Source organism: Abramis brama (genome assembly GCF_963993115.1).
Source record: "Abramis brama genome assembly, chromosome: 1".
Classification (NCBI taxonomy): domain Eukaryota; kingdom Metazoa; phylum Chordata; class Actinopteri; order Cypriniformes; family Leuciscidae; genus Abramis; species Abramis brama.
Genome location: NC_139963.1, coordinates 67,375,897 through 67,399,222, shown reverse-complemented (window position 1 = coordinate 67,399,222; position 23,326 = coordinate 67,375,897). Strand labels below are relative to the sequence as shown.

At 38.7% G+C, this 23,326-nt stretch overlaps 3 protein-coding genes across 3 annotated transcripts in view; 1 reads left to right on the top strand and 2 right to left on the bottom strand.

The window, feature by feature from the left end:
* LOC311079011 (galactose-specific lectin nattectin-like) overlaps positions 1–1,869 on the top strand; it is a 29,563-nt gene extending 27,694 nt beyond the window's left edge. Inside the window, exons 6-8 of the mRNA XM_084108129.1 lie at positions 399–533; positions 827–938; positions 1,059–1,869. Coding sequence (XP_083964255.1) covers positions 399–533; positions 827–938; positions 1,059–1,129 — 318 coding nt within the window. The 3' untranslated portion in view covers positions 1,130–1,869. The remainder of the gene's footprint in view (positions 1–398; positions 534–826; positions 939–1,058) is intronic.
* A 2,356-nt stretch (positions 1,870–4,225) lies between these two features.
* Positions 4,226–16,147, bottom strand: LOC311078827 (interferon-induced very large GTPase 1-like). The gene is given in 5 exon segments (XM_084107829.1): positions 4,226–10,448; positions 10,452–10,969; positions 12,553–13,134; positions 13,318–13,353; positions 16,011–16,147. Coding segments are annotated over 5 exon segments (6,900 nt in total). The 5' UTR covers positions 16,033–16,147; the 3' UTR covers positions 4,226–4,706.
* Positions 16,148–18,032: 1,885 nt separating this feature from the next.
* On the bottom strand, positions 18,033–21,950 carry LOC311078987 (uncharacterized protein). The gene is made up of 3 exons (XM_084108084.1): positions 21,837–21,950; positions 19,983–20,156; positions 18,033–19,008 (listed from the first exon to the last, which is right to left on the bottom strand). Exon 3 carries the CDS (start codon positions 18,982–18,984, stop codon positions 18,118–18,120), a length of 867 nt encoding a protein of 288 aa, XP_083964210.1. The 5' UTR covers positions 18,985–19,008; positions 19,983–20,156; positions 21,837–21,950; the 3' UTR covers positions 18,033–18,117.
* Positions 21,951–23,326: the final 1,376 nt, after the last annotated feature.

Genomic DNA, 23,326 nt, shown 5'->3' with positions numbered 1-23,326 from the left:
TCATGTGTTAATTTAAAAAATCTCATATAATATGACTTGCTGTGTTTAATTGTTTTGTTTTTTATTGTATTTATATGATATTTGTATTTTTGTAATTGTATTTTTGCCATGAAAATAGCTTTGAGTGCTGACATGGCATTAAATAAAATAATCTGAATCTGAATCTAATCTACATCTACAGAATAACAAGAACCTTTCTAGAAAAGTAGACCACTGCCACTTTAAACGGCAGATTTTGGACTTAACCAAAACAAAAAATAATCCGCATGAGTAAAAATTATTTTGATGGTAACTGAAGGCATGTCACAGATTTTAGAATATTAATTTAAAATAATACTTGTTTTTTTGTTTTGTTTTTTTATAAGTAGTGGTGTTTGTTCATGTCTCCGCCTCTACAGAAATTATGTTTGCAGTCTGATGGGAACCTTGCTTCTGTGCACAGCCATGAGGAGTACGCTTTTATACAAAACCTGATTAGATCCGAAACTCAGGATTCAACTCGTGCCTGGATCGGAGGCCATGACGCTGTTCATGTATGCAATTCTTTGCATGCATAAAGATAGATGTGTTTTTATCTTTTTTGGTCCTTAGAATAGTTAGTTTAGGGCATTAGCAACCATAAGATGGGCACCACCACATAAGACCATAACACATTCTTCACTGATACCCTGTTTGTGAAATCATTTCTGTTTAGATTTGACATTTTTAAAATGGAGATGGGGTTAGGGTTCATGAGGAATCATCTTTTAGATGAATAAAGATAGAATTAAGTTATATAAGCTTTGGACATAAACACAATGTCACTTTTTTTCTCTTCTGTTCACAGGAGGGAGTTTGGCTCTGGAGTGATGGAACCGAAATGAACTTTCAAATATGGTCGCCTGGAGAGCCCAATAACCGTGATGGACATGAGAACTGCCTTGAGATGAACAATAACTGTAAGTAACTGCTGTTAATGCTCATAAACTATCTAAATAGACAAAATAAACATTATTTTCGTTTTTGTTTTGATAATACAAAAATGATAACATCAAATATTTTGTTCTATCTTGCAACAGATGGTAACTGGAATGATGACACATGTTCCAAAAATAAGCCGTTAGTGTGTGTGAAGAGATCCAGCATGTGAAGAATCAATTGAAGAAACAAGCACCTTTAACTCATTTACCTTCCTTTAGAAATGTTCAATGGAGGTAATAAATGAGTTTTAAAGAAGGTTAATTCTGTTTCTTTGATTGTGTTTTAATGATAAGTTAATGACTCAGAGACGCATGTTAAACACCATTTTATAATTTGTGTATCACTCCACAGACTCTCTTTTCTCACTAACATAATTAGTCAGAATAACTAATTTGGCATCCCAAAATGGCACCAACAGTAAAAACAACAACCAAAACACACACAGAGATTGCTAGAATAAATCCCAATAAATGAATAAACAAGTAAAATTATAATGTGAAAAAGTTAGTCACTGTGGAAGAAATTTATGTTCTATATGTTTGCATTCAATTATATTTATAGAATCTTAGAAACATGATGGTAATTAGATTAATGTAGTGTTGATACATACCCTTATGAATATGTATTGTGTATGACCTTGTATATGACCTGACAAAAGTTAATGTGTGACTAAGTGTATGATCGAGATCAAGAGTCTCCATTCAAGGGTATAATATGATTAATATGAGACAAATCTAAACAGTGTGTTAGTTATGGCTGAGAGATATCTTCATTTAGCCTCGGGAAAACAACCTTGGGGGAGGAACAACTATAAAGAAGGAAAGATGCCCCCACTCGTGGTCACACTCTGCAGGCTCTTTGTAATGACTGTATGACTGCTGACCTTTCCTTGAAAGAAAATAAATAACCTTAAAGACAATTGATACATGTTTGTCTCTTATTCGGTAATATAAATTTGTTTGCCACCCCATCACACTCACCCAATATATTAAAGCCACTCTTATTTTGTGTCTCACTACCAGGTTATTATTCTGTACCTTTAATAAATGTCAAGTATTTACTTCACTTTCTCTAAAACCCAGTAGTCTATATGACATTTTTTCGTATGCATCAACTTTCTGTAACCCATTAAGGACGGTGACCATGGCAAATCCACAGACTAACTCGTGATGACGTGATTGGCTGCCAAAAAACACCCGTTAATCTTTAAGGTTTTATAAATTTAGATTTTATTTATTTATATGTATTGTTTTATTTATTTTAAAGTTTTTATGGGATACCAAATAAAATATACCAGTTTTATTTTTCATAAACACAAACTGCCCTCCACCCAGTGTTATTCTATCCAGTTACATTTTAACACCCATTGCGTGTTAAAAATCTACACATGTAAAAACCATCAGCACACTCTGTGTTATTTTCAACACATCTCTTTTACAGTGTGTAGACTTTAAGTTCCTGAACACAACGTCTCTTTAAAAACAAATGTGCAGATAACAGCAACATTGCTGATCTCGTGCTGTACAACCACAATCATAAAAACCTTTTTAAAAGTCACCATTCAGACATTACACACTTGCTGAGATTAACAATACTGTATAATATTATCATATGATTATATTTTTCATGTCTCATGGCTATTCTTGCTGCTTCAAATGTGCAAAATAAACACACAGTTAGTGTAACCAGAGAAAAACTAATGTTAAAGAGTCAAGAGCCCAAATAAAGCTGACACTAATCACAATTCTGGTGACTTCAAATGAAACATTCAATAAAACATCTACATTTAAACATCTGTTAATTCTCAACAAGCACTTCTGTAGACGTCTGACAGAAATAAAGTCAATCTGGTGACCACATAAGGGGAAAATTCAAGATCAGCCCGTCTGAGATTTAATTTGTTCAAAGGCAGAGAAAGATAGCCAAAGCTCGGTTTACACCGACTGAAATTTCTAGCCACTTGCGGACCATATACAGGCTAGGGGAACTCATATTAATGTTAAAAAACCTCAGAAAATTACAATTTCATGGAATGGGACCTTTAACACATCTCTTTTTACAGAGTAGACAGAGAAGAAAGGACACCGACTGAAAGCCCTTGAGAAAGTCCAGTGATTAAATGATGAACAAAATATACATTGGGTGAGATGAAAGAAAGCTGGAGAGTGTTGGCGAGTAATGGAGGTTTTCCTCGCGTCGCAGGTTTGTAGTGTTGAGGGCAGAGCGATTTCAGGTGGGGATCCTTGCAAAAACTACAAACATGCGAGAATTTACATTTAGGATAAGTCCAAACAGATTCGTTGAAATGATTACACCATTAAATGAAATGATAGGACGGCCTCTTATATCTAATGGAGCGTCTACAACTTCAGCACCATGGACAGCAGATCTGGCAGACAGCTTTAGTACTAATCTGGTGTTGAATACAGAGATGAATGAAGCAGATTTAGCTGAAAATGATCTGTGGTGTTCGTATCGGTGGCTAAAGTCTGCCATCATAGCCAGAGAAAGGTCTAGTTCCTCCCTGTGCTCTGGGAAAACTTGACTGAGGATATGTCTGTAAATACCTAAAGCAATTCAATAACAGAGAAAGTGTTCAGGAAGACCACAGCCATGTCTCCACAGTTATCAGATTTGTTCTTATGTGTGGAGACACAGTAACAGCAGCAGCTGGAGATGAAACATCTACTGGAAACCAGCACTGGAACTGGAGAGGTGATGATGAGACGCTGGAGGAGGAGAAGATGCGGCAGTATTGAATAATGCTAACTTGACTGCTTCATTTCCACTGTAAGAGTGTCATTAAAATCCTTTGTGTTGCAGTTACATCAGAATCAGCTCTTCCTCATCCTCTGGTCAGCTGGAGAACCCAAAGCTAGACTTGATGTGTGCTAACAAGTTTATATAACTCGTTCATATGGACATTCAGTGTGAAATTAATCACTGAACAGAGAATGATACAAATATGATCTGTAATTGCCCAGTGGTTTTGTTGTTCAGACACACACAGGGCAGAAGTGGAAATCCAAAGGTCATCAGCGAGAGTTTGAGGGCAGCATTTGAGATTTTGATCACAGTATTGTGTAATAAACATTATTTTCATGAGATATATTTTAGTAACGTCTAAGTAATGAATTTGAGTAAAGACTGAAATATTGTCAGCGAATCAAAATCTGCTACGGATCATTTCAGTTTTATCACTTCAATTCCTAAACTCAAACTAGTTTTTTCATAATACAAGCTCTGTATTAAACAAGTGTAAAAGGACACTGGACAAGGTCAGTAAATTCATGATGTGTCCTCAGTGATGTGGACATTATTGAGTGAAGTAGTTTCCATTGGAGTAATTTTGATATAAATCAGATCGACGGCTCTGAGATGTTTAATTTGCCGTTTATTTCTCACACTTTCCTCCAACCGTTTGATCATCAGCACTGAGCTTTAGCAAACACATTCATATATGCACTTCAATCATATATCAACAATCTATCATTAATATTCGTATCACAGATCTTTTTCAGTTCATGATGGAGATTAAGCTGTTTTGATTAGTAATAAACTATAATATTCATCAAGCATTTGAGCTTTATCATTTAGGCATATGTTCAGAAATATGTTGTTTTGTAGTTCAGATCATGTATGAGGAACTGGATCTTGTCTTTAACTCTCGTCTGGTGTATTTGATGATTATATCTGTGATCTGAATCTGAGAGGAGACACAAGAGTCTCATTCTTTATCTGCTTCATTATATGCATTTACCTAAACTCGCAATAGCTTCCTGTTTTGAGTATTTTCTCCATTCATGTGGAATCTCACCACTCCCCTCAAATGTTTTACTGTAGTATTTTTCCAGATCTTTCTGGAATCTGCACACAAACCACTTCCAGTAGTTCAGTTCAGAGAGATCAGGGCTGATGCTCCAGTCTGCATAATCTCCTCCTGCGCTTCTGTAATCTCTATATTTAAACCTTCCATGTGGTGTATTAAAATCCTGATGACTTGCTACTACATTTGTGCAAATATTAGGACAGAGATTCTGTGTTGAGCTGTAATAAGATCCATTAATTGCCCACACTCTGTGGAAAGGAGCACTGTGATCTCCATGATGGTCTTCTATGGTGCTGGTGCAGATGGCTTTACAGAACGGACACTGAACCCAACAGCACTGACAGAAGTGATCAATCAGAAGCTCATCTGGCCTGAGTTTACTGTCCAGCTTTAATGGAAATGACTTTGTGTTGAATCTACTTCTGATGTCAGTCATTATAGCAGGAAGTTCATGTCTTATCACATCTTCTAGGAGGCTGAAATCATCAACATCATCATGTTTGACTCCACTGAGGTCTTTTTCAGAGAAGATCAGCACATCTGAGAGCTTCAGTGTGAAACTCTTCAACCACAAACCAACATCTTCTCTGTTCTCTTCAACATGTTCAGTAGATTCATGTGCTGCGTTCATGATCTTCTGCTGCAGGAGATTAATGTTCTCCTCCATCCTGGGTAAAACACTGACACTGAAATTATCAGTGATGTGCCGACTGACTTCATCTCTGATGAAACTCTTGAAGTGATCTCTGGGTTTATGAATGTAGTTCATGTATTTGTTAAAATCCTCCTCTTTTGCCAGTGTCTTCAGGATGTGTTTCTCCAGATTTGATCTGTTGTTATTCAGTGACGGACAGTTTAATCTCATTTCATCAGTCAGATCTCTGGCGGTCCTCTTGTAGACGCTCTGCTCAACGGGATCTTTCAGTTTCTGACAGATGATCTCACCAAAAATGGCAGCTGATGTTGCTCCATGACAGTATTTCTGGAAAATACTATAGTACTCTTCTCTCTTCTTCTCAACATATATTACAGGATCATTGGCTTCTCTGAACTTTCTGTGTTGGTCAGTGATCGTCTTCTTTGATCTCTTACAGATGGAAATAACCAAATCCATGAAGAATTCATTCTTGAACACATATTTCACTGATCCGAACTGATGTTCTGTCACTCTTGCCTTGATGTAACCTGTGAGCTGTTGAATGTAACTGATGTTGTAGCCCATCTTTGAAATGTTAAAAGACTGAATCATTCTGTCTGTCTGCTGAGCAACATCTGTGATTAATGATCTTATTTGAACTTCATCCCCTAAAGACAGATTTTGATTATATCCGAATGATTCTTTTATTACTGTTCTGTAAGTATTCACAGCCTTTTGCATCATACCTTTTCGGTACTTTTTGACAAGAACACAATCTGAATAACTCTGCAAGGTGAAAATATCTCTGCTCTCCCTCCAGTGATCTACAGGAACACTTTGATAGATGTCACTGAGGATCTCTCTCACATCTCTCATTATGTCAATGTCTCTGATTGGAGGATTGTCTGTGATGATTGTTTTCATCCACTGTTCCCAAAACAAACCAAACTCTTTCTTCAGCGTTTCTTTGTCATTTGCCTTTAGTTTCCAGGCAAGTGTTTTGCTCTTTTCATAGAGAGTGTTTACATGATGATACCTTTGAGCATCTATCTTTTTCTTCAGGTCTCGCTGCTGAAGAATCTCGTTTAATTTCCTCTTTGTTTCTCTCACAATGTTTTCCTGAAGATATTTGATTTTGATTTTAAATGACGTTTTCCACTGAATCAGTATATCTCTGTCTTTGTCTCTCTCAAAGAATTCTGACATTGATTTCTCCACTTCTTCACTTCTCTTCTTCAGTTCTCTTTGAAGATCTGTTTCCTTAACCTCATGAATTGCTCCATATTCTATTCTGTTGTGTAGTTTGTTCTCAGTTTCCATCATGGCACTGCGAAGACTCCAGGTCCACTTGCTGTATTCGGTCTCCAGTCTCCTGTAGGCTGAAATCTCCAGAGAATTTCTGAAGCTGAAGACGAATCGTTCATTCAGTAAAGCCTCCCAGAGATCTTTAACACAATCTTTTAGGTCTATCAGCATCATTCCATGTGAGTTTGAGGCATGAGACATTATAGTCTTCTTTAGTTCTTGTATATTCCTACAGTAGTTTGGGTTTGGTGGTGCCATTGGTGGGCTTCCCTCCCAGAGCTGAGCAAAATACTTCACATCATTCTGAACATCAAATCCAATGACATCACTGAAACATTCTGCATCACAGACTTCCTCTTGAGCAGCGAGTTTTGTCATCTCATCCAGTGTCTCCTGCAGTCGTCTCCTTCCCTCCATGTTTTTCTCTCCAGCTGTGATGTCTGAAACGTTCTGATGCACAAACACACAGCTGGGATTCAGTCTGACCTTCTTCATCCTCATGAAGGCCTGAACAACAATCTGAAGAACGTCCTGCATCTCAGATGAGTTTTCTCCAAAGATGTTGATCATTGTCAGATTTCCAAGACCAACAACAAATTTGGCCAATTCATTATCATGATGTCTTGTTGATCTTCCAGCCAGTTCTAGAGCACGAAGACCCTCAGTATCGATGACCAGAATATAGTCAAAGTTCATCAGTGATTTCATCTCGTCTGAGACTCGGACCAGCTGCATCAAAGCTCCTCTGGTGGTCCTGCCAGCACTGACGGCAAACTGGAGCCCAAACATGGCGTTCAGCATGGTGGATTTCCCAGAGCTCTGAAACCCTAAAACTGACAGCACAAAGACTCTCTGGTGTCCCAGTTTCTGGATGAGTTGATCTAGAACAGCAGAGATCCAGATCACAGGAACATGAGCAGCATCTCCATCCATCAGCTCCAGTGTAAATCCAGAGATCATCATCTCTGCGGCGAGACTCGGGAGAGAAGAGAAGTGAACCTGCAGGCCTTTCTTTTGCTTCTTCACAGATGAACATGATTCATAGATCTGACCGATCTCCCTCATGATGTGCTCCAAACCAAAGGTTGCAGCCTGAAGATCCTCAGATAATTTTTCAAGGTCTGTTTGTTTAGCTTTGACTTGTTCAGATTTATTACTGTCTTTCAGTTTTAAGACTGCTGACCATGTTTCATCATACTCGTGGAGTAGAGCAGAAAGGTCAGCTGATGTGTGTTCACCCAGGAGGATTCTGAGCCATTTGAGAAAAAACATCTTCCCATGTTCACCGTATGAGTTCATTTCTTCAATGAATTGCATCATAAATTTGCCGATGTCACATTCATGCTGTTTTTCACGGATTTTCTTCATCTCTGTTTTTTTCGCACTTGTTACTATTTCTATATTTTCTCCTTGAGGTCGATGTAGTTCTTTGTTCTTCTGACTCCACTGATGCCACAGTTTCCCCTGATGAGGCAGAAATGATTCTTTGATTTGTGTCAGATGTTTCTTCTCCAGTAAACTCATCATCTGCTGTGCTGCTTCTCTTCCTCTCCTGCAGTCATCATCATCTTCCTCGTCTACTCTGATGTCTGAGTGTTTGGCCACATCTTCAAGTCTGAAAGTGGAAGATGATTCTGAGAGACAATCATTTATCGCTCTTCTGAATTCTTCAGATACATATGACTGATTTCTGTCTTTCAAACCAATCTTGTATTTTCCTCTCCGCATCTCAGTGATGATTGAAACGTCCTCAGTAAGAAGACAAATAAGTGGCTTTCTGTCCTTGTACAGGTTTTGTATCTTTGCTGCAATTCTGTCATTTTTGTCCAGTTGTGGAAGAAGAACAACATTGACTGAAGCCATTTCAGTGAGGATCTGCAGCTGTTTCTCATGGTCTCCTGCATCACCGTGTAGATTACAGAACGCAACACAGTCAGTGAATGTATCTGTGTCTTTCCCAGAGGGGCAGAACCAGGCGATCTCCACCACTCCATCCATCAGGACTCTGGATCTGCTGCTGCCTGGGCAGTTCCTGTGGAAGAACGTGTTGTGTCTCTCATTGATCAGACTGTTCATCAGCTGAGACTTGGATGAGGACACGAAGCCAAACCTGAAGAAAAACACCATTGGAGTTTCTGCCTTGTAGATCGGCTGGGTTTGACTGATGATTTCATGGTTGGTGTTTCTCTTCTTCCAGCTCTTGTTGATTTGTCTGAATGTCCAGAGAGGAAACTCAATCTGTTGTGTGAATGGATCAGGAACAAGCAGAGGCAGAGCGTACTGACACTGGGACAGATTAGTGACCATCAGCTGCTTCAGGAGACTGTCGGCACAATGAAATACGGCCATCTGAACATCCATCGGGTGAATGAGTTCAGATTGACTGTCTCCTTCATTAGACAAAGACATTTCACTGGTCTCTTTAGCATGAATGTATCTTGCTCTGTAGTCCAACATCAGTAGTTTTTGCGTGAAAGTCTGAGTCAGCTCCTCTTCAGCACAAGACTCATGTGACTGTAATGAATGTTTGGTTATCTGAAGAACATCTGAAGCTCTCAGTTTGTTGAAGTGTTTGACTTCAACATGGAGTCTGTGAAATAGATGCTTGATTGTTTGTCTTCCACTTCTCTCCAGTTTTTCTTCAAAGTTTTGTTGTTGATCTTCTCTTATGTTTATTTCTTCTTTCAGTCTCTTCTCTAAATCCTCTAGTTGTCCTCGTCTCTCTCTTTCTATTCTCTCTTTCTCTCTGATTATTCCCTCCATTTCAATCTTCAGTCTCTGTATCGTTTCATCAAAAATTAGTTTTTCTCTCTCTCTTCTTTTCTCATCTTCTTCTCTTCTCGTCTTTTCCTCCAGTTTCTGCTGGTCCCATTCCTCTCGTTCTCTTCTCATCTGGATTTTATATCGTTCTTCTCTTTCTGTATATTCATCGTCTCTTCTCTTTCTCTCTTTTTCATGATTCTGTCGTTCATTCTGTATTCTGTTCATCAGACTGTCTATTTCTGTGTTGTATGAGATCTGAAGTTTTTCTTTTTCTTGCCTCATTTCCTTTATTTCATCTTTAAAGATCTCTTGTTCTTTCTTCATCTCATCTCGTATCTTTCTCTCGAGCTCCTCTCTCTCTTTCATTTCTCTTTTAAATCGTTCTTCTCTCTCATTAAATTCTTCTTCTCTTCTCTTTCTTTCTTTATCATGATTCTGTCTTTCTTCTTCCATCATCATTTTCATTCTTTCTTTCTCTACTTTATGTTTCATCAGTTCTTCTCTTTCTCTGCTCATTTGTTCCACTCTCTCCATCAGGATCTTCATCTTGTTTTCTTCTGCTTCATGATTAGACTGAAGATCTTCTTTCTCTTTCATAAATGTTTTATATTGTTCTTCTCTTTTTATATATTCCTCTTCTCTATTCTTCCTCTCATTCTCTATTCTGTTCATCAGTCTGTCTATATCTGTGTCGTATTTCATGAGCAGTTTTTCTTTTTCTTTTACCAGTTGCTCTATTTTATTTTTAAATGTCTCTCGTTCTCTTATCATTTCTTCTTCTAGTTTCTTCATCAGTTCTTCTCTTTCTCTGACTTTGACCATCAGGATCTTCATCTGTTGTTCTTGACTTTCTCTCTCCATCTGTCTGAACATCTTACACGTGTAGAAACTCCCACCGTTTGCTTTCACCATGTTGTCTATCTTCTCCAGTAGATCAGACACCTGTGTTCGGCCTCAGGGCTGATTATTATTCAACACATGATATCTGTTTCCACACGCTTCAATCAGCTTCATCAGAGCAGATCCAGGCTTCCCCAAACACTGATCTATAGTTTTGTCCTTCAGATAATCGCCTCTGGTGAAGAGCACCATGGTGAACATTAAAGATTTCTCACCAAACGTCTCTTGGATGATCTTCACTGTTGTTGCTTCTTCTTGAGTGAATCGTTGTCCTAAATTGAGCACAATGATGAACACATGTGGTCCAGGCAGGATCATGGAGATGCAGTTGCTGATTTCTCTCTGGATCTCCTCATTAGTAAGTTCAGTATCAAACAGTCCTGGAGTGTCGATCACAGTAACGTGTCGGCCGTTGATTTCAGATGATTCTTTTTGACTCTCTTTAGTCACGGACTCTTGAGATGTTTCTGCTGTAAACACTTCTCTTCCTAAGATGGTGTTTCCAGTTGCACTCTTCCCAACTCCCGTTTTTCCCAGCAGCACAATCCTCAGATCATCTTCACTCTCTGTTGAACCTGTAAAAGAGGAAATGTTTAACGCCTAATATTGTATAGTAATATTGTTACCCCCACCATGAAGCTTACTGTAAAATTTGCATATTATAGACCCCTCGTCGTATAGCAGTTAAGAGACACACCATTTGTGTGCTTTCAGCCATTTGTGTGACAATTGTTATCTGTCAGACAAAATGTGAAGTACAACAAATGTGTTTCAATATGAAATATGTGTTTAGTCTGGAGTAGGAAAAATTATAAATATTTTAATTTTGTGAATTTGAATTTTAGAAGTGACATTAAATAAAATGTCTCAGGTTGAGAATTCAACCCTGTTCCCTGAGAAGGGGACCATCACATGCTGATCACCCTTGAGTATAAAAGGGTGTCTGAGTTTTACGTCATCAGCTCTTTTGGTATTATTGTCAAAGACTACATCCAGATCAGATTCAGAATGATGATCAAAATACAAATGGAGTAGATCGGGTCCATCAACATACGGAGCGGGACTAGATTTAATGGCCGAGTGTGTGTGCGGATGCAGAAGAATAAAACAATTTTGCAGGCCTCCCACTAAATATTTATATAAAAATCTAAAAACAATGAAATTGTTATTCATCTACTGGACAAAAGCAACAAGAACATAAAACAAAATAAAAACGATTTACAGGTGCAAGCATAGGCAGAGTTTCTATTAACATGTTTTTGCTGCTTTGTGCAATCAGATACCCTGGTAATCCAGAGTTCTCGCGAGAGCACAAGTTGAATTTGCTCAGCGAGTTACTCTGGCGTCGAGTAATGATGCTCATTAAATATGCCCCTCGATCTGAGCTGCACCAATCACAGCGGGTTATCTGATATAGGCGGGCCAGAGGCGAGATGACGACAGCGCTGTGACGTCGAATTCATTAGTAAACTTTGCAAGATGGCTATGGATGAACACCAGTTGTTTGAAACGGCTTTGGCTGCTACAATGAACGAGTTAGAAGTGGCTTTTTATCTTAAAGAGGAACAGAATCCTTCCTTTGCAAGAAGGGCGTTTTTGCTGTTTTGCCGACCGGATAAGGCAAGAGTCTAATCGACGCCAGACCATTAATCTTTTAGATTTAGGTCTGGATTTCCAGGCTAGCAATCAGATGCATAACTGACTTTTTGTTCAGTGCTGAATTTTGAATGCTGGGGAATCCTCTAATTATAGCAAACAGAGTTATGAAAGATTCATTGTGCAGTCAGCTTCATTGATTATAACGAGGCTTTGTGAGATCGAGATGAACTGAGATATCAGCTAGGGATTATTAACATTGCATGCATTCTGTCATGCACGCAGTAGTGCTTGCTTTCATGTTAAATTAACATAAACATGAAGACAGATTTAATAACAAGGAATTTATCAGGAGCGATTATGCTGGGATGTATAGGTTGTGGCTAGGCGACACGTAACTTGAAACTATTTCATACCTTCGGGAGAAGGTAACATATTTTAGCTGGAGCGGGACTGAAAAATCTGTCTCTACATCAACACCCTCAAAGCTTCACAGTCCTGTAGCTGTCCTGTCCTCTTTAGTTTAAGAGTTTAGTTTAGTTTAAATTGTTCTGGTCATTACCTTGTGACAGTAAATGTGTCTCTAGTGAGTCGATTTTCTTCTTCATCTCTTCAAATTGCAGCAGTTTTTTCACCTGCGCCTCCAAAAATGTTTCTGTGGAGAAAAACTCTCCTCTGTTTTCTCCCACCATCTTCTTAACGTTCCCCATCAATGTGGACACTTGTTGTGTGGTGGGACCAAAATATTGTTGTCGTCCTCCATGAATGACAGACTGTGTTTCTTCATTGAGCTCTGCTGTCTGATGCTCTGAATTCTGCATTATGAGGATCATGATGTGTTTGTTGATTCTGGAGCTGAATATCCTCTGGATCTCATCCATTTCTGCTTTATCTTCATTATTGAGTGGAGCTTCAGGAACTGTGAGGAGGAAAACATGAACTCCAGGATCACAGAGAGACACACAGCGGAGAGTCTGACGCATCACTTCCTCCTCTGAGAGCTGAACGAGAGCTGGAAGCTCCACCAGACGGATCAGACGCCCATGAAGCTCCTCGTCTGATCTTCTGATCAGCTCTGATATGGAGGATTTTAATGTGCCGTCACTTCCACACACAACCAGATTCAGCTTCTCTCCCTCTGAAACTGATCAAAGAAAAACAAGTGCTAGAATTCACAAACATAATACACATGCAGAATGTGTCATTTTGTGATTATTCTCCTGGTTAACATTTACAGCGCTAAATATTAAAAACTGATCATAGACACAGTTCATCAAATCTATATAACTATATCATAATGCAGTTACTGTAAATCAGTTTAACGTACAGTTGGGGCGATCCACATCTGGACTACTTCTTTCCACTGAAAAATAAACACACACACACACACAGATTGTTAGTGGATCTGATGAACATTATTGTGTACTACAGGAATTAATTAATTAAATGATTCAGAATGAAGATGTATAATCTGAATCTAGAGATAATATTAATTAGGGGTGGGCGATATGGCAAAAATATCATATCACGTTTTTTTAACAAGTTTCAAGTTAGTTTTACTATTTTGCAAGTGATTGAGCATTACAGCCAAACTAATGTCCCTATTTTAAAAACAAAGCCTTAGGTAACAAAATATAAAATAACAAATAATGGAAGACATTTAGGCCAAAGTGGTGAAGATAAGATTCTTTGTCATTATTTTTCTTTGTTATTAAAAAAATAAGAACAACGATACACATTACATACCTTAATATACAAATGAAATAAACAGTGCTTTATTTTTTCAGCTACAGCGTATTTAACAGTAGCATTGAAGAAAGTAATTAAATGAACAAATATGAAATTAAAACACTACATAGACACTGTATAAATTATAAATTGCTTCTTATTAAAGCTACTATTAAAGTTCTCAGTCAAGAGCAGTGAGTGATTTCCGGTAACGCTTTAGATTACCGCCCAGAAAGTACTACAAAATTAAGACGAATTTACAGCGTAACTTTCTGTAATTATAGTGTACCTATGAAGTACTTCCATGTAAGGGAACAATATGCACAATTTGGGAAACCAGGAGAATTAAAAATATATATTTATACTGTAAGTATTGTAGAACTAAGGGATGCTTATTCTACTATTATAATACAACAATCTTACATTTGGGAGAAATTTAGCGAGAACATACACCTTTTTGTAAAAATTGTGTACCCATACAAACTGTAAAGGCTTTTTAAAAATTACAGGGTGCATATCTATGCATTTATACAGGTTTTTATTTTATTTTTGATAGCAAAAGTGAAGATGTTTAAGTTTGAGCTTACATGCTTCAAGCTAAAACTATTGCATTTTTATGTTATTTTAAATATACTTTTGTAAGTGGCTTGTTACCCTCTTGTTCAATGTAGTTACAGGGTAGTAAAAAAAAAGTTAAAAAAATCCATACAGACAATCTTATAATACTGACTTGGAAACCTTTATAAATTGGTCCCAAATGTGATTGTTGTATCATAATAGTAGAATAAGTACACCTTAGATCTACAATACTTACAGTATATATATAAAAAAGATAATTCTCCTGGTTATTACCCCTTTATTCCCCAAACTTTACATATTGTTCCCTTATACTTACATGTAAGTACTTTATAGTTACACTATAATTACAGAAAGTTACACTGTAAAATGGCTTTAATTACGCTGTACTTTCCGGGCTGTAATCTAAAGCGTTACCTGATTTCCTCTTTGTGTTTTGTTGTTTTATAAACATTAAAGGGATAGTTCTCCCAAAAATGTAAATTGTCATCATTTACTCTCTCAAGTTGTTTTAAACCTGAATAAGTTTCTTTCTGTTGAAAATAAAAGTTATTTTGAAGAATGTGGGTAACCAGACAGTTGATGTACCCCAGTGACTTCCATAGTAGGCTATATTTTTTTTCCTATGGAAGTCAATGGGGACCAGCAACTGTCTGGTTACCCACATTCTTCAAAATATCATCTTTTGTGTTCAGCACAAGAAAGAAATTAATACAGGTTTTGAACAACATTAGAGTGAGTAAATAATGACAGAACTTTTGTGAATTTCAGTGTCCCGTATCTGCATTTATGAGTGATGTGAATATACGTCACGTTGTACAGTATGTTGAGACGGAGGCGCCAGAACAGCAACTGATAGAATGCACAATCCTACGATATTTCTTCAGAAGCAGATTGTGGAGACAATTTAATCGTAATATCGCACATCCCTATCAACAATCTTAAAAAAAAAAACCTTAGTGGTGAAAATCCAACTTTTAATGTTGTTTATATGTCTATGTGGTGTTTTTAATATGCTTTAAGACAAACCATGTGTAAATTCATAAGTCGACAGCATTGCTGAGTATTTCCTCCTTAAAACTGCAGTGAACCAAAGACAGTCTCAAAAACACGCTTTGAAATCGCTGGTGTTTCTGACGTCACAAATTACCTTGTAGCCAATCAGATCAACGTGTGATCGTCAACCAGTGGATCTCTGAGCTGAGTGAGTGAGTGGAGGCGGGGCTCATTTGCATATTCATAGAACCACACATACTAAATGAGGCAAGGGTGTCAAGTTACATTCAAGATATTTTAAAGCATTAATATTTTTTTTCCAAGGAATAAATCGTTTAAATATGCTATTTTTTGTGATCAAAGATGAGTTTAAAGGTATAAAATCATTGACTACAGTGGGGATTTTAAGAAACAGTGGAAGACAAACCTCTTGCATGTGGACTTCATGCATAAAGACACTGCGCATTATTTTAAGAAACTATACTTTTTCTGCACTTACCTTCAGCTCTTGAAACTTGACATTGTGTGCTACAAATATGTTGTTGACTTGTGTACATAAACAATAATCCTTATTTGTTTGAATAAAAATGATTAAGAAACTAAATACAATGAAACTGCTCCCAAGTTCACATGATGAAAGAGAGCTTGAATAGATTTGGCCTTTATTGATGGAATTAAATAACCATTAATGTCAGATTTAGACTGGTCTGTGTTCATCACCTGTGCTGTCAGGGCTGGACATGTTGATATTCTGTTCTCTCCTCCGTTTCTCTAAGTCTTCAGCTGATCATCTTCTGTTACTTCTGACATCTGTCTGTTCATCATCCTGTACAGGGCCGTTTGAAGGAATCCCCCCTCCCCCCTCCGCACAAAATTTGACAGGCACTACTGTATATTAAACATTAATTGTACATTATACATTAAATGCACGCGCACTACATTTATTAAACTTCCAACGTGAGCTGGGGAAAAGTTTGTGATTATGTGTAGGGGTGCGTACTTTGTACTGGGCATGTAACCTACATATGGCAGACAGAAAAGAGCTCTTTTTGTGCTTTATTTGCGTCACCGTAAAACCGGCGTCTGTTTGCAGGTGAGCGTGTTTTGTAACTGAAAACATCGACATTTCCAGCCACCTGTAAAAGAGTACTGGGGAATGTGGAACAGCTTATAACACACACTTATCAGTTTAAACTCTGGGCTGTCAATATAATATATAATAATATAGGATATCAGTTATAATTATAGAGCTTGTGGTACCTTGTGCTATAGAGGAAACATCAGCACTGAGAAGTAATAATTTAAAAAAATCTCTGAAATTACTTGTGAAGTAGGTTTTACCATTTCACTGTTAGCATATTGAAAGAGGTCACTATTAACAGCTCACCTTTAGGAAGAACCTGAGGGCTGAGAAATGTAAGCAAAGCACCTTGAGGGAGAAAGAAAAGATGGTAACACTTTATAATAACAATCATTAATGGATGGTAAATTAATCTTTAGTTAATTGTCATTTAACTGTTAGCAAACAGTCTTTTTACTGTTAACAAACAATGAAATTATAATTAAATGTTTACTAATTATTAGTAGTGCTGTTGTTACGTACTGCTCCGAGACACGAAGGTTGAGGATCCAAATGCAGTTTATTTAAAGTGTTATTCAGAATCGTAATCAAAATCCAGGCAAAGGTCATACACAGGCAGGCAATCCAACAAACAGACAAATCCAGAGGGTGAGGCAGAAACAGGAAAACCAGGACACGGGCAGAGATCAAGAACCAGGAATAACAATGACAACAAGGAAATGCTCAGAGATGCAGTGCAACACATACAAGACTTTGCGGTGAGTGAATGAACATGGTATAAATAGACAGACTAACAGGAGGATGAGACAGGTGAATGCAATCAGTGAATGAGGTACAGGTGAATGTGATCAGTGATGAGTGATGATGAGTCCGGGCAGTGAGTATGGGAAATGTAGTTTGTGAGTGATTAGGAGAGTCTAGTGTGGAGTGCCCTCTGGTGGTTCTCAAGGGCACTCCAGCTGGTGACCGTTACATAGCCCCCCCTCAAAGGAGCGGCTTCCAGACGCTCTTTAAAAATAAAATAAAAATTGTCCAGGAGGGAGGTGGAGCGGAGGCGGACCCGGGGGCGGGATGGAGGGCCAGGCCCATGGAGCGGAAGAGGACCTGGAGACTGCGGCAAGGCGGGAGGCCAGGGCGGAGCAGGCAGTGTAGGCGACCAGGGCGGAGCAGGGTGTGCAGGCGGCCAGGGCGGAGACGACCCTTCAGGCGGCCAGGGCGGAGACGACCCTTCAGGCGGCCATAGCACAGGAACAGACACCGGCTCAGGAACAGGAACAGGAACAGACACCGGCTCAGACACAGGGACAGACACAGGGACAGACACAGGGACAGACACAGGGACAGACACAGGGACAGACACAGGGACAGACACCGGTTCAGCGGTGGCCATCTTGTCCGAAGACACTGGCTCGGTGGAGACCATATTGTCCTGAGACACAGGCGTGATTTCGGCTATCTTGTCCGAAGACACAGGCGTGGAGTCGGCCATCTTGTCCGAAGACACAGGCGTGGAGTCGGCCATCTTGTCCGAAGACACAGGCGTGGAGTCGGCCATCTTGTCCGAAGACACAGGCGTGGAGTCGGCCATCTTGTCCGAAGACACAGGCGTAGAAAGAGGAACAGATTCAGGCTCAGTCTCTGGATCGGCAGAAGTGACGTGAAACTCAGTCTCTGGATCGGCAGAAGTGACGTGAAGCTCAGTCTCTGGATCAGGATCAGCGCGCTCTGAGCTTGACGGGACCAGCGTCAGCGAGGGCTTTGAGCTGGGTAGGACCAGCGGCGAAGAGGGCTCTGAACTGGACGGAACCAGCGGCGAAGAGGGCTCTGAGCTGGGCAGGACCAGCGGTGACGAGGGCTCTGAGCTGGACGGACCAGCGGCGAAGAGGACACTGAGCTGGTTAGGACCAGCGATGAAGAGGGCTCTGAACTGGACGGAACCAGCGGCGAAGAGGGCTCTGAGCTGGGCAGGACCAGCGGTGACGAGGGCTCTGTGCTGGATGGGACCAGCGGTGAAGGCTCTAGCTTGGCGGGCATGTCGCTCTCAGTCTCAGGGGCGGCGGGCATGACGCATACTGCCTTGGCTTCGGCAGATCTGGCGTGAAGTGCGGGCTCGGCTGGACTGGCGTGAAGCTCTGGCTCGGCAGGACTGACGTGGAGCTCTGGCTCGGCAGGACTGACGTGAAGCTCTGGCTCGGCAGGACTGACGTGAAGCTCTGGCTCGGCAGGACTGACGTGAAGCTCTGGCTCGGCAGGACTGACGTGGAGCGCAGGCTCGGCAGGGCTGACGTGCAGAAGCTCAGGCTCGGCAGGGCTGACGTGAAGCTCTGGCTTAGGTATTACTGTGAGCTTGCAGGGCTCCACATCCGTAAAGCCCACAGTAAATGATGAGCTGCTCAGCAAAAGGGCAAGGTCTATATATTGTACTAGATTCCAGTGAGGGGTATTGTCAGGCATGAGGTAATTAAGAATGTCATTAAGTCCATGGTGAAAAATGTCCTTTAAGACAGCATCATTAAAGTTAACCCCATGGCTAAGCTCACAAAATTCCTTGACAAAATCCTCAATTGGACCGTTACCTTGGTGGAGGTTGAAGAGACAAACTGCTGGATCCATGTTGGCGAAGTCTTCTGTTACGTACTGCTCCGAGACACGAAGGTTGAGGATCCAAATGCAGTTTATTTAAAGTGTTATTCAGAATCGTAATCAAAATCCAGGCAAAGGTCATACACAGGCAGGCAATCCAACAAACAGACAAATCCAGAGGGTGAGGCAGAAACAGGAAAACCAGGACACGGGCAGAGATCAAGAACCAGGAATAACAATGACAACAAGGAAATGCTCAGAGATGCAGTGCAACACATACAAGACTTTGCGGTGAGTGAATGAATGAACATGGTATAAATAGACAGACTAACAGGAGGATGAGACAGGTGAATGCAATCAGTGAATGAGGTACAGGTGAATGTGATCAGTGATGAGTGATGATGAGTCCGGGCAGTGAGTATGGGAAATGTAGTTTGTGAGTGATTAGGAGAGTCTAGTGTGGAGTGCCCTCTGGTGGTTCTCAAGGGCACTCCAGCTGGTGACCGTTACAGCTGTAAATTAACAGTTTATTGTAACACACATTATATCTATCATATAATATATTAGGTATCGGGTAATGATTAAAAAAATGTTTGTAAACCTTTAAGAAACCATTTTTAAAACATATATAAACATTACATAGATAGACGGACCAGATATTCCTAACACTTTGTTAAGGGTTACTAGTTGGTTTGTAAACTGTCTACAAACATTATCTGGATGGTTATTATAAAGTTGCAACAGATGACTATAGTACCTTGTTAAATAGTTAATAAACAGTACCAGTAAAACATGTGGGTTATCCTGATACTGTACTTCAAAATGTAACAGTGTAAAAATTGCCACACAGAATAAAGTAACTGTTCAAGATCCATTGGTAACTTATAAAAACTGTCACTACCGTATATCCCGACACTAGAAAAAAAAAGTTGCACTAACTGTTCGTTACAAGCAGCATTTGCCTAACATAAACATATTTGTGTACAAGACAAGTAGAGCTATTTTATCCAGTGTAATTTATCACTTACCACTATCTTGTTTTTTCATATCCTCCTCTTCCTTTCTCTTCTTTCTCTTCTGGCTTCCTGAAGCATATTTCCGCTTCATGACTGCCGAGGAGGTTTTGTATTTTGCCGGCAGCAGAGATCAGTGGTTGGCTGGCTGCTGTCAGGACTACTGAGAGGGGCATGAGACTCAGGATTCTGAGAAAAAAAAAAGAGACTTGAGACTTGAGATCATGTCGGAGCTGCACATCTGCTGAGATTCACAGGTTTGATTCCAGATGAACACACACACTGATCAAACATCACTTTAAATAAAAGCACCTGCTGATTTACTGATGGAAATAAGATGCTCTCTGCGACTTGGTACAATAAAAACGTCCAAAATATAAAATCAGTTGAACAACATGATATAGATAGATCTTTAATCTCTACACTTACAGTTTATGCAGTAATTTGACATTGTTTGTGCTCCAAAATCTCATTGTACATGTTACATTTAAAGAACTTTCACACACAGCTTTGCTTCTGATATAATGAAACTGAAACCCACGTTACAGCACCTCATCAAGTTATTAATCACATGCATCATCAGTTTTGTTACATCTCACATTCACATTTTATATAACAAACACGAAGAGGGTTTTTATAAGGAAACGTGATACCTCTGTGTCGAAGATTCATTGAGTTTATAATTTAATTAATTATATCCAAAGGTACATCAGTTGGCAAATCATTAAAGGCTTAATAGTCTATTTAAAGGGAATGATTGTGGTGGAGAGTTTGCTCGTCCAGCTCAGTTCTCAAATAATGGTGTCAGTGCAGGCAGATCGAATTATTGTTGAATATTAAATTAAATGTTAAATTTAATGGGACACAAAATAAGTGTCCTCGAAGCCACATGCTCGATGGAAGAGGACGTGTTCCCCTGAGATAAGCATCATTGGTATATAAGTAGCTGCACATCAAACAAGGTCAAAAGAACTGTACAAGGACCTGTGTAAAAAAGTAGTTGAACTTCATAAAAACAGTAAAAGATTTATAAATAAAATCAGACTTGAAAATGGCAACCAATAGCCTTACTTTTTAGGGGTTTTGTTGGCACTTTATAAACTTCAACTACCTCCTCTACATAGAAAAAAAAAAAACTACAGTATTTATTCACAAACACTAATTTACAAAGAGTAAAAAGTGTGAAACCTTACCTATTCAAACATGTGTGTGTAATCTTGAGCATTTAATGAGCATTTAATGAGGCCAAACATTCAAGGGATTTTAGGGATTGAGTGTTTTCAGTTATAGCGATTTTAAAATGAGCCAAACAACTGTGATAATTTCTCCATGTGACCTCCATCCATAAATAAAAGGTCTAATTTCCAGATAAATGCCAATATTTAACCATTTAAAAGTGTTTTTGCATAATTTGTATGATTGTTTTGTTATGAAACATATTCAATAACTTCACTGTTACGCAGTGTATTACAGTTAGGTTATTGGATATTTTTCATAATAAAAATCATAATTATGCATTAATTACTACTTATGTTAGGATAGTGTAGATTAAATTTGTTTACATTTCACTGTCCTGCTTATGACTGTATGTTTAAAACCAAACTGTGTCGCACTCAACATGTCCTGCTGTACGCGTTTTTTTTAGAAAAATCTATTTGTTTAGTCATTCCAAACAAAGTCTGTTTACAAAATAGCTCTCTACTTTTGATTATCGCCCTAAAATCACCCATTTTGTGTTTAGTTTCGGTTTCGTTTCATTCCGCTGCATTCCGCTACATTCATTTCGCCTGATAAATTACTACGAAATAAAGTTGCAAACTAAACGTTAACGGGACCCCAAAACACATCACACTATTACACTAGTCTGACCTTGTTGCAGTCCAGATCGAAGCTCCTGTCTGTGTTTTGCGTATAATGATGATGAAGCCGGAGGAGCTCGACTGAACTCGCGTCACGCGTCGAATCAAAGCACAATAACTCAATAAGGAACTCTCCCCTTCCTCCTTCTCCTCCGCCCTCAAACTTGTGCACCGCAAAACACTCCCAATATATGCACAAAATAAGCCTTAAAATAACAAAGCAAGAAAAAAAAAAAAAAAAAATGAAGAAAATGTTTTTTTTATAAGATATGGCAAATGACTTCATGGTAAATATGGGTTTTATACATGTGTATTTAATTGACTAAAAGAGAAACACTTGCATTATAAAGTAAAAGAGAACAGAATTGAAGTGTTTTTTTTTTGTTGTTTTTTTTTTTGTGGTTGAATAAGTAAACATATGTTTCAGTTTTAACACATGTAGTGTGTGTGCTCAGGGACAACTCATATTGTGTCAAATTCTACACAATAGCTGTGTAAGTATAAATTATTAAATTATTCAAGCACAACCTCAACGCACAACGTCAGGTCGACCATTCAAGCAGATGTAATAATAACATTAAAATCCTAATGGTTATAGACAGGCCATATAATATATGACAGAAAACTAATAAGTAATATATGATTTATATCCACCTTATTCCTGACGAGTTTACTGCGTTTTGTTCCGGTTTGGGGAACTTCCATTCAAAAAGACATAAACGAATAATTTCAAATCATAAAGTTGCGCTGCAAATAAAGCTGATCCGTCAGTTTGACTCAATGAGCTATCCGTTTTCTGTCATGTTTTATTTAAGAATATCATGAGCATAACGTAACACTTGGTATTTTACCGTGACGTGATATAACAAGAATATCTACGGCAAGAGCTCTTTTCAGTCAATGCTTTCTTTTCCTCATGATTATTTTCTTTTTTCCTTTGTGGTCTGTTCTGCCCATTTAATTTACGATCTATGCCATTAATAATTCACTGGAATGCAGAAGAATCTCTTTTTTTCTCCACAAATCCTCACGTCTCTTTCCAGGTTTGTTTTCACAGGTAAATACAGTTTACTATTGTAAAGGTGGAATTCCTGCAGTGGTTCAAGCTGCAAGAACTGCCGAATGACTAAAGAAATGTTATTGGCAAGATGGTAGAAAACTGCACATTTCTAGTCTTTAACCACCCACTGCCACTTATACCAACGACGGAAATAAGTGCAGTTACAATAGCTTAATATTTGTGGGAGAGCGTTGCTATAGATAGTGACGATATTGTATTGCAATTTGTAGCACTTCAAAGTCAATACCAAATCAAAACTAGTTAGCACATTAGTTGTAATTGAAAAGGTTTAATGACAAAATATGGTTATGGTTACACTTAAAATAGTTACAAAATATATGTATGAGATGATGATAACTTTATTATTAATTGTACCCAGCATATATGAAAAATGTTACCTGAGAGAGAGAGAGAGAGAGAGAGAGAGAGAGAGTGAGAGA

What these genes read in the sequence shown, in the direction of transcription:
- LOC311078987 (XM_084108084.1), bottom strand. Translation starts at nt 18,984, where the DNA reads ATGGATCCAGCAGTTTGTCTCTTCAACCTCCACCAAGGTAACGGTCCA.